This window comes from Phyllostomus hastatus, unplaced genomic scaffold (genome assembly GCF_019186645.2).
Source record: "Phyllostomus hastatus isolate PE091 unplaced genomic scaffold, TTU_PhHast_1.1 phas_contig_209, whole genome shotgun sequence".
NCBI classification, from domain to species: domain Eukaryota; kingdom Metazoa; phylum Chordata; class Mammalia; order Chiroptera; family Phyllostomidae; genus Phyllostomus; species Phyllostomus hastatus.
In genome coordinates, this window is record NW_025333735.1 from 19559618 (window position 1) to 19572281 (window position 12664).

The 12664-nt window shown below is 33.6% G+C and overlaps 1 protein-coding gene across 3 annotated transcripts in view; it reads right to left on the bottom strand.

The window, feature by feature from the left end:
- Positions 1–906: 906 nt before the first annotated feature.
- LEPR (leptin receptor) overlaps positions 907–12664 on the bottom strand; it is an 84808-nt gene continuing 73050 nt past the window's right edge. For 2 of the 3 annotated variants that reach the window (XM_045835498.1, XM_045835499.1), the window contains 3 exons: positions 11079–11184; positions 10113–10188; positions 907–1722 (listed from right to left, as the gene is read on the bottom strand). In XM_045835498.1, coding sequence (XP_045691454.1) covers positions 907–1722; positions 10113–10188; positions 11079–11184 — 998 coding nt within the window. Of the gene's footprint in view, positions 1723–2483; positions 4604–10112; positions 10189–11078; positions 11185–12664 lie in introns of those variants that run through there. The other variant, XM_045835500.1, reaches the window with a different exon arrangement.

Below are 12664 nucleotides of genomic sequence, written 5' to 3' on the forward strand. Positions count from 1 at the left end.
AAGTGAGAAACAAGTGTACATGCAGGTGAGAATGGGGGAAGACAGTGAGTCTTGGGTGATATACGGCAACACTGGGCAATCTAACTATCAGTAAATGAACACTTCAACATCTCTATGGGGAGGACTTAGAACACAGGTTTTCAAAAGTGCTTGTGTTGTCCTCAAGGTACTGGTTTGTGGATATTGCCATTATGATAAGTGGTTTAATTCTATGGTACATATTTTAGATTTCATACATAAATATTGGCTTACTTGCCAGACCAGGGCTAAATCCTCTATTTATATGCAACACTTAGTGGCGTGCTTAACACAGAGTAAGTGTTCAAGGCAAATTTGTTAAACTGAAAAATTGTTAAATCACAAAGTCTAGTAGCACAAATTACAAACACATTGCATACTTCAAAAAAGCACAATGATGCCTATTAAGGGAGTGTGTGTGCATGAGCATGTAGGCACGCTCATAAATTAGTGTGAAACAAAGGCAACTCCAGGTAGAACCACCATATCCTTGAAGTAGCAGTTATATCTCACAAGTGTTAGTCTGAAGTCTTCTCACAGATGTAGGTGTAGCTCAGAAACTCTTTTTACTAAGGTCAAAAGTTAGCAAAAGATATTTGCTGGGCTTATTTTTAGCTACAGACGAGCCATTGGAGACCTTCCCACTGTAGCTTGTTAAAAGAGTCATTAGAAAAGTCAGTCTCCACTGCTAGGCTCATGAAAGTTTCTCACGGTTTTTTTGTCTATGTATGACTGAGTGAGGACAAACAGATACCATTAATCTTGGAACAATCACTTTCAAATTTGACTGACAATTTTCTTTTCTCTCCTCTATCCACAACTCTAGTGGAATATATTATACTTTATATGATTCATTGTGACATAATCTGAGATGTTTCTTGATTGAAATTAGACAGTTAGGTCACACATCTTGTTTTCCATTATCTTCTGAGTCTGAGCAGAACAAGTCTGAAATTGAGGCATGTAAGATACAAAAGTCTTCTGGTCAGAAGTTCCTAAGTTGAAATTATTTTCTACAAGGTGTGAGCAACTGTCCCGGAGGATTCTGATGTCAGTGAATAAACAGTGGGCTGGGAATGGACACAACACCCTTGACTCATCAGTCAAAAACACAGCACTCTCTTTTTTAATTGAGGTGACCCCTAAATAATAGACAGATTTTTCATCATTATTTTCATCAGAGAAATTTCCCTTAGGGTTCAAAAGTTTATCCAATCCTTCTGAGAATGTAAGGTCCGGTGAAATTATATTGGGATGCTGATCTGATAACAGTAAAAATGCCTGTGTTTCTATATCCCATGAGAAAGAATCCTTTGATAGAGAATTCTTGCTGGAGAAACATTTGCTGCCTGAACTATTTATAAGCCCTTGCTCATCATCAATTGCACTTGATTTAGAGTTGCAGAGCAGGGTGGCATATTTAACAGAGGGTTGTCTCCTGCTTTCATCCTCACAGCTTATTGTGGAGCACTCAGCCTCACACAAGCTAGCACTATTGCACTGGTCATTCACACAAACAGAACCCTTTTCAGGACCCGGAGTTGTCAAAAGTAGAGAAACCATAGGTGTTGGTGCCTTCTGGTCTTTATTTTTCCATGATGTATCAACACTGATATCTTCTGAAATGGTTTCGGACTCCAAAAGAAGAGGACCAAATGTCACTGATTCTGTATGCTTGATAAAAAGATGCTCAAATGTTTCTGGCTAAAAGAAAAGACATATTTTAATGTTCAATTGTATTACTTTTTTTTTTTTTTGCATTTTGCTTCACTGACATGTTTGCAGAAATGGAAGTGTGAAAGGTCAATGCTAAAGGACATAAGTCAACCCAAAATTAACTAGTTTGGGACTGACACAGACATATCAAAAATCACAAAGGAAAAGCAGTAGATAATGTTTAAAGGTAGAATGAGACTGATTTAGGTCTGGGTCCTATTTCTGTGGCCATGGACAAGGACATTAATCTCTCTGCCTTTCATTTCCATTTTCTTATCTGTACAAACATGTTCGGTGCTTACTTCATGACACCGTGGTGAGGAGTAACTTATATAGTGTCCAAAAGTGCTCACCTCTCAATAAAAATCGATTTTTGTAATTAGAAACTGCTGTCTTCTGAAGAATTCCTAATATTCAATAGCAAATTTGATTTCCAAAAATTAAAAATTTAAACCTCAACTGAAAGTAAATTGAAATAAAATCAAATGAGCAAAAAACTTATCGCACATGACATAAGATATGATGTGAAGGTGAAATATTTGTGACTACTAAGAACTTATCTGCCTTACATCATACTGAGAATTTTTTGAAGACTATCAGAAAATAAGAACTAAGAATACTTATGTGTTGAAAACAAAGAAGGTGAAAAAGATGATCACAGACTTTTAAATTACTATTCCTTAAAATAACTTCATATAAAAATACATACTATGGGACATGTGAAATGAAGACAAAGACACAAAAGCAAATGCATATCATTTTTTATCAGAATGGTGGTTATAGCACAAGAAAAAATCCTCCTAAGCATCTACATATCAAGAATACGTGTGCAAAAAGCGCAACTCATACATACAATGTGAGCATATTGAGAAACAGAAATGCAAAGTAAAGAATACTGTGGACACATCACATTGAAAAATTAACACAACTAAATGAAGTCCTACAGAAAATGTGTTCAATTTATATATCATACACATAATTGAGGGTTTAAATACTACAATTTTGAAATTAATAAAGTGAATTCAGATTTATTGCCTGAATTCAAAATGGCAAATCTATGCTGTATAAAAATGTAATTGATTTAGTACAGTTTTAAACTCTTAAATGTATTGGTGATTATAACCATAAAAGAATAAATATACCAAACACTAAATATAATAATAATGGAATAGATTTATATAGACATTAAAACACTGCAGGACAAATACCATGTTAACATAACCTTCTCTGTTATTATATCAACAGAAGATAAACTGTTTCTGCACCTATTTTCTGACAGAAATTTATAATTAGATTTATGATTTCCTTCAAATATTTGCTTGCTTTTTTTTTGTTTTTTTTTCTTAAGGTTACTACTATATATGTACTGAATTTCTTAAAATTTAAACTAACCTAGAAATTACGATAATCAAATAAAGGAATTACATACTGTCAGTGTGTAAACAAGAAATACAGATGGCCCATAGCATGCAGTCAAACTCAAATGACATGTTTGGTGTATTTCATGCCCTCTAAAACTTCACAACTGGTAACTAATTATTGACACCAAATAATTTACATAGTATCAAATGTATTCATTTCAGATGGAAGATTACACTAATAATTAATTAGAAATCACATTCCCATATATTATTGAGCTATATTTTATGAGTGGGTCATAAGCCTTTGTTAAAAGTATACTCATTAAAAATAACTTAAATTACTATATTTATCTAGTTTTTTGAGTTTAGAACAGTCTGGGAACATACTAAATATGTGTACAGGTATAGGAAATAAATCTATTTAAAGTCAATGAAGGGGAAAAAGGATACAGTTCTGATATTTTATGTTATTTTTTTTACACTCAAATAAAACTATGAATAAAATCTAAGTGCAAGACACCCATGTATAGCCTAAATTTGAATTATTTTTTGGTTCATCAAACAAAAACTTTGGTTTATTTTGAATGTGAGCAAAATAACACAGTATGCTAAGTTCATAAAAATAGCAGGTGGTCTTTTTCAGGGAGAACAGTCCTGTCCTCACCATGAAATATTTGTAAAAGCTGCAAAAAGTCTCCTTTTTTTCATCACTGCACACCCACTGCCTGACAGAAGCTTTGAGAGGTTAAGTGTAAACAAGTTAAATTCAGGCAAAAATTTCACAAGGAGGCTGAATTGGAAGCTGATGTGTTTTCTCGCCAATCGGATCTAGATACGTTGGGTCACCTTGATACGAACTGTAACTTCCATTGGCCTGTGACCAGCACAAACTGTAAATTCTGGATTTCTTTGAAATGCAATAGAAGTTAGCACTTTAGCCATTTTCGAGGCTACAGAAAATGGAAAGTTCCAGACTGACCACATTGAAGTGTCTAGAAAAGAATATAAATGAAAAATTTGGGCCATAAAAGTATAAACTGAATACCTTTACTGCATTCTGTAATTAGAGTCAGTGTGTTTGCAAAGCTATGTGTCAGAAGCTGCTGTTTTCGCCTACTTACAGCATTGTTTACCCCATACGCAATGATATCTAATGGATATATAGTAAGAACAACACATTAATTCAATGTTTTATGACCAAAAGATAAATCAAAAGCCAGATATCATGAATACTGGTTTTTAAACTTTAGATGACCTAAAAAGTAATTATACATCCAAAGTGAATTGGACTCAGACCTTTATCTTGGTCCCAAATTTACCCAACTCTTTTTAGTTTTAAATAACATAATCCATCATATTTTAATTCTAAATCAACATAATCCATCATATTTTAGTTCTCCCCTTCTTCAAAGCATAAGAATCTTCTAATACTCTATAGAATGTTGGGAAGTTGGTACATTTGGTTCATCTGTAGTGATCATGATTAGACTTCAAAGAATGTCCGTACTCTGTTTAGATAAAATAAAACAAAATAAGAAAAGAAAAATAAAAAATTACTCAGAAAACAAAAGATAAAAGATTTCAAAACATTTTCTGTCAGGCATGGGTTCTGGACTATAATTTACTGTGTTTTCTTACAGTACTACATCTTTTTAGAAAAGAGTAAAATTTTGAACTAAGGTGGCTTCTCCCACTTTCTTAATGTGTGCCTTAATATAACACTCTGAAGTCAGTTTCCTTTCCCCAGCAACAGGAAAACTGTAGAGGAATAACATAATAAATAAGAGAGAGAAAAACAAAGAGCTGGAGAAATAAGAAGAGTGTGGGGAACAATAGCAATATTAGATAGTTTGGAACATAAAAAGTAAAAGAATAAAGCAGTAAAAACGAAAATGAAAAATTAAGAGAAAGAAGGGCTGAATAGTGAAAAACAGAATCACAGAATCATTATCATTATTTTTTAAGCTAGAAAAAAGTTCTAAGAAGTCACCTGATACAACTATTCAACTACTATATAGCTATATGCAACTATTCAATTATATATACAGGTATGTACAACTATTCAACTGTATATGCAGCTATGTACATCTATCCAACTAACTATACAGCAGCCATGTACAGCTCTTCAACTATATGTAACTACATGAAATATACAATAACATATATAGCTCTGTACAACTATTCAACCATATATACAGATATATACTACTACTCCACTGAAATATGGCAGCTACCTACAACTATTTGATTCTATGTATAGTTATTCAACTCTATAAACAGCTATTCAACTTAATATATAGCAACTATACATAACTATTCAAGCACATATAAAACTATATACAACTATTCTTCTCCCCCAAAGAAAAAGAGAGAGAAAAATTATCTGGTCCATGTCTTCCCTTTCCTAGGCAAAATAATTGAGGCTTAAAGTTATGCAGCTAATTAGAGCTGAGTGAGGACCCTAAATTAACTTTCTTTCCAGTCCAACAATCTTTTTATAGCACAATGGAAGATGGAGAGATATCCCAAACACAAATAGTCTGAAGAACATATTTTTTGTTTTGCTTTTTATATTTGCTGTGATAGATATGAGCTAATTAGTTCATATTCTCTTCTAGTTCCTTATAACCTAAGGGCACATGCATAAACAGTAAGAAGAACAAGAAAATAAACAAAACTGAAGTCATATTTTAGGGAACTGGAATATACACTTCTAAGTAATTTGCACTTCTCAATAGAACTTCTAAATTGCACCAGCTTTCCCCCACTTCTGCAAAGCCATGCTAGCAGTGTCAGGATGCTCTGCCTCAGCGCTGTGAGGATGGCTCTTCTACAGGCTGATGAGCTTCTTCTTTGGAGGCCTAGAGCACGCTGAGGAATCTAAAACAGTCTTCAAATCAAAAAGGAAAAGTCCATTTTGTTTAGCTTTAACACTCCAAAAGGTTGTTAAGTAGAGTATACTCTTATGAAAGTTGACATAAATGTAGATAAAAATGAGCAGGGTTAGATTTAAAAATACAGATGATTTGTAATTAGAGAAAGAAAATCATAGATTAGGCAAAAATGCTACAGCAAAGGATAAAAAGTGGTTAAAGTCTTTGAAACACTGTGAAATTTGAATTAGAAGAAAAGCAAGGTTGAGTCACTACAATACGTTTTCCTATAATACAAGTCAATCTTTGTCTAATATTCTTATTTTTACTTCATTTTAAAATTATTTATTGAATTTATTCAGGTGACATTGTTAATAAAATTACATAGGTTTCGGGTGTACAATTTTATAATATATCATCTGTATATTGTATTTTGTGTTTTAAGATCCTGATTTTTAAAATATTAAGAAAAATGGTGTAGAGAAGTAATCTCATTCAAGAAGGAACATTGGGCATATGTGTTTTTCTCTCATCTCTGTAAAGATTCTGTTAGAATAAAAAATACATGAAAAAATCAAATAACCACAACAAAGTAGATAGTCTGAGAATGCTGAGAGGGAATGAGATTTTGAATTATTTTTTTAAAAATGGAAAACTTCTGAATGAGTGTAGACCAAAGACGATGAGCAAAGGAAGCTACAGACCCAAATGTCTCCAGAGTGGGCTATAGCCGAAGAGAAAGCCAGTTTGCCAGGTTGAAAGCAGTGGAGAAGGTAGGTGAAGAAAGGATGGGTAAAAACACAAGAGGAGATGAGAGCTGAGGCAGAAGGTAAACTCTGCATATGGAATGGGGTTTTCTCCTCCTCTGCTGCACATGGAAGAACCTTCATATTAGAACTACCCTGAACCCTCAACTTGGGGATTTTGTTTTAAACAGTAATTAATGGAAACCTAATCCTGCATCTAAAAGAACTAGAGGAACAAAAACAAAGTTCAGAACAAGTAGAAGGAAGGAAATAATCAAGATCAGAGCAGAATTAAATAATGTAAGACTAAATTCAACACAATCAATGAATCCAGGAGCTGGTTCTTTGAAAAGATCATCAAAACTGACAAACCTTTAACCAGACTCATCAAGAAAAAAAAAAGAGGAATCAAAAAAAAAAAAATAAAATCACAAATTAAAAAGGAGAAGTAACAACTGATACCATAGAAATACAAAGGATTGTAAGAAATTAATATGAACAACTATATGCCAAGAAATTGGACAACGTGGGCAAAATGGATACATTTCTAGAAACATACAATCTTCTAAAACTGAATCAAGAAGAAGCAGAAAACCTGAGTAGACCTATAACAATCAGCGAACTTGGAGCAGTAATCAAAAAAACTCCCAACACATAAAAGCCCTGGACCAGATGGTTTCACAGACAAATTTTGCCAAATATTCAAAGAACTAATGCCTATCTTTCTCAAACTATTCCAAAAAATTCAAGAAGAAGGAAGACTTCCAAATTCTTTTTAAAAGGTTGGTATTAACCTAATTCCAAAATCAGCTAATGACACAACAAAGAAGAAAATTACAGACCAATATCTCTGATGAACATAGATGCTAAAATGCTCAACAAAATACTGGCAAACTGCATGCAGCAATACATTAAAAAGATCATATACCATGATCAAGTGGGCTTTATTTCAGGGATACAAGGATGGCACAAATATTCACAAATCAATAAACATAACACATCACATAAACAAGAGACAAAAATCACATGATCATATCAATAGATGCTGAAAAGCATTTGATAAAACCCAGCACCCATTTATGATAAAAACACTCAACAAAGTGGGAATAGAAGGAGAATTCCTCAATATAATAAAAGCCATATATGAGAGACCTACAGCCAACATCATACTCAATGTGCAAAAAATAAAAGCATTTCCCTTAAGATCAAGAACAAGACAAGGGTGTCCTCTTTTACCTCTCTTATTCAACGTAGTATTGGAAGTCCCAGCCACATCAATTAGACAAGAAGAATAATTAAAGGCATCCAAATTGGAAAGGAGAAAGTAAACTGTCATTATTTATAGAAAACATGATAATAGTATACACAGAAAACCCTATAGGCTCTAGCAAAAAACTACCCAACCTAATTATTGAATTTGCAAAGTAGCAGGATAAAAAGACAATATTTGAAAATCAATAGCATTTTTGTACATCAACAATGAACTATCAGTGAGATAAAATTTTTTAAAAATCCCATTTACCATAGCAACAAAAAAAATTAAAATGCCTAGGAATAAATTTAACCAAGGAGGTAAAAGACCTGTACTCAGAAAACTATAGAACACTGAAGAAAGAAATGGAGGAAGATACAAATAAATGGAAGTGTATACTGCATTCATGGATTGGAAGAATTAACATCATTAAAATGTCCGTACTACACAAAGCAATCTATAGATTCAACAAAATTCCTATCAAGGTTCCAATGACATTTCACAGAACTAGAACAAATATTTCAAAAATTTGTATGGAACTACAAAAGGCCCCACATAGCAACAGTGATCCTGACAAAGAAGAACAAAGCTGGAGGAATCATGTTGCCTAATAGCAAACTATACAACAAGGCCACAGTAATCAAATCAGTATAGTACTGGCATAAAAACAGGCACATAAATAATGGAACAGAATAGAGAGCCCAGAAATAAACCGACAACTTTATAGTTAATTACTATACAACAGAGGAAGTGAGCATATACAATGGGCTAAAGAGAGTTTATTAAATAAATGGTGTTGGGAAAATTGGACAGATAAATGCAGAAAAAGAAAACTAGACCACTTTCTTGTATCACACACAAGAATAAATTCAAAATGTATTCAAGACTAAATATTACATAGAAACCCTAAAAGAACACATAGGCAGTAAAATCTCAGACATTGCTTGCAGCAATATTTTTTTCCTGATGTAACTCCTAAGGCAAGGGAAACAAAAGAAAACATAAACAAATGGCACTACATCAGATTTAAAAGTTTTTAGATAGCAAAGGAAATCATCAACAAAATAAAAAGACAACGCACAGGATGGGAGAACATATTTGCTGATAAATTTTATAAGAGACATTTGCTTCAAAATTTGTAAAGAACTTACAAAACTCAACACCAGAAAAGCAAACAGTCCAATTAAAACATGGGCAAAGGACCTGAATAGACACTTCTCCAAAGAGAACATACAGATGGCCAATAGACATATGAAAAGATGCTCAGCATCACTAATCATCAGAGAAATGCAAATTAAAACCATCAATATATAATCATTTTCATTGAGGAAATCATCTCACAGCTGTCAGAATGGCTGCCATCAATAAATCAACAAACGAGTGCTGGCAAGGATGTAGAGAAAGGGGAACCCTTCTGCACTGTTGGTGGGAATGCAGAGTGGTGCAGCCACTATAGAAAGCAGTATGAAGAGACCTCAAAAAATTAAAAATGGATCTGCCTTTTGACCCAGCTATCCCACTTCTGGAAATATATCTAAAGAAACCCAAAACACTAATCAAAAGAACATAAGCACCCCTATGTTCACTGTAGCATTATTTACAATCACCAAGATATGGAAGCAGCCCAAGTGTCCATCAGTAGATGAATGAATAAAACAACTATGGGACATTTACACAATGGAATACTATCATTTATAAAAAATAAAATTTTACCCTTTGCAACAGCATGGATGGACCCAGAGAATATTATGCTAAGTGAAATACACCATCCAGAGAAAGACAGATACCATATGATTTCACTCATGTGTGGAATCTAAAGAACAAACTGAACTAACAAGCAAAATAGAGAGACTCATAGATAGAGATCGGGCTGACAGCTATGGGGTTGGGGAAGGTTAGGAGATAGAGGGATCGAGCACAAAGGAAAAAGGGCTCATGGACATGGACAACAGTGTGGTGATTGTGGTGGGGAGGGGGTATAAGGGAGATAAATGGCAATGGAAAAAATACATTAAAATTTTTTTAAAAATAAATAAAATGAATAAAATAAGAACTTTCAAACGATAAAAATGTTTAGAGCTCTAGAAGGCATATGACATCTAAAATGCACTCATATATTTTGGGTTAAGAAAACTGAAAAAGGAACCTTTTGAAAATTAAGTCCTTGTGCCCAGGAACAATTCTTGGGGTTTGGAACATCTTCCCAAAACAGTTTTTTCATTCTACGAAAGATAAAGACAGCAGTAGAATTAAAGAAAAACATTCATATTGAAAACGTTAACAGTTAATGAATGTATAAACTAGGAATTAATCCCCCAGAGCTATGCCTCAGTAGGGTTAGATTCATTTTCACATGCTATCACATGAAGATTTCCACCAATGAGCTGTCTAGACCAAAGTTAATAATCAGTATATTAATAAAAAATAGCCAACACATATTGGAAACCATGTACCAGGCAATTTACATAGACTTTTCTCAGAGAAAATAAAATATTAAAAATGGTCATCAAGTGAGTTTCAGAAAACAGTGATGTGGTCACATTAGCTCAGTTAACTGAAAGATAAATTCTGATTCTAAAATTTACTCTCTCTCATTTTGTTTTTGCCAGAAGACAAAGGTTTCTGTAGAGATGCCTTCTGTGAAATAAACTCATTGGCCCAGACCTCTCAGCACAGAGTAATGCAGTACCCAGAGCCACAAGAAATTCAAGGCCATTTGCCAAACCAGACTGACTAGAGCCATCAGTGCTTATTTTTAAAAAGCAGAATGTTTACTGATTATTTGAGAACTGACTGCTCCAGGTAAATTTTCACCACTAAAAGCCCTCAACCCACATTCACAACCCAAAAGCCACTTCTGCCATCTCCAAAAACATACATCCCAGGATTTCCTATTATAGGCTTATTTCCTGAGTGTATTTACACAGAAAATTAATTTCTTCCATGAGGTTTATATTGTGCTGGCAAAACAGAATTTAGCTGCTGAAAACAGGCCTTTTCTTTTTATGCCATCTTAACTATACAAAAAAGGTATTTAGAATGTAATGTTTCTGATTTGTATTTTAAATCAAGGTTTAAATATGCTGAAGGTTCTTAACACCAACTATAGTACCTTTGATGTAATATTAGCAATGTTCCAAGCAACAAGGTTAAAGATGAAATAATTATTGGCACAATTACATATACACTTGTATAATTCCGGAGTTTTTCAATATCACCTGAAAGAGAAATGCAATTCACATAATTCAGAAACTTGAGGAAAAAATATCTTCCTGTATCAAAAATTATAACACATTCCCTGATTTCATCATAACTCTGTATTACCTCTAAAATATAAAATTAAAAAGATAAAAATATAGTTATGATCACATTAATAAAATAATTATTACTATGTCTAGAATTATGCTTATTGTAATTTAGTAAAACACTTTCTCAAAATGGTTTGTCAGTTCTCTCCATCTGATTCCTTTTAGGTAATATGAGTCCGTGTGCCATTTAGTTGTTACAATTACTGGGCATCTGCTTCTAAAGAGGCCAACCTACAACACCTGCCAATCTCTAGCTTGTTCACTCCAGACACATTGACCCCCTTGCTGTTTCTTGAATTACCAAGCATGCTCATTCATCCGCACAAAGCACTCCTTTATATTTGGTATCTCTTTGCTGAAATGCTCTCCCCCTTTGTACTTGCAGGGCTCTACTCAAATATGATTTGCACAAAGAAAAGACCAATTTTGGCCATTCTAACTACGACACCACATTTTAAGTCTACCCCTTCATCTCAGTTTGCTTCATGGCACATAATTCATACTTCTATCTGACCTTATACCACTCATGATTTGTTTATTGCTTGTCACTCCCATTAGAGTACTGGAGGTGAGGCTCCATAGGGGCAGAGAATGATGCTCACTGTTCAGTGCTTAGAAGAGTGCTCTATCTCTATCTGTTGAATAATACATAAACTAATTTTTACAATTATTTTAATCCTAAAACCAGGTAAACTCTCTCTTAAAACTTCATTATTGGTGTGCTTGGATTTGAGGACAATTTGAAATATTGTGGGTATGCCAAATATGGTAAGATGAGTCAGAAAATATGAAAGGCCCAGTCTATGATAATCTCTCCAGTTTTACCTTCAGAGGAAAAATATTTCCTTTAGAAGACTGATTAAAATTTATGGACTCACAAACACAGGATCCAGCACAAATAATGCCCCTTTTTATTACAAAATTTTTTATTACAAAATCTCTTGTTACAAAATCATAAGCATGTAACTGTGTAACATAACAACATACTCAAGCACACCATATGACATTTTAGGTGAAATGTTCAAATTAAAACTATAAATCATTACACCCATGACACACTAATGTCAAATAGGCATTACTTCTGCCACACCCTGTCTATGTCCCCAGATGTATTTGGAGGGAAAGGTGCAGTTACATACATTATATAAATATGTGCAAAAAATTAATGTATTTCTAATGAGTCTTTATGAAGATATGCTTTATTATATAGCTGTGTATTTCCCTTTATTTTGTTTACATCAATTTTTTTACCCTATTTGAGACTGAAAATGTTATTTACCAATGCAAGAATTCAAAACTATGCCCGGTTACTCTCCTTCTTACTATCACCATGGAGCCACATGCCCTGACTGCATGCACCCATGACAGACGAGACTCTGGCTCTTCTACC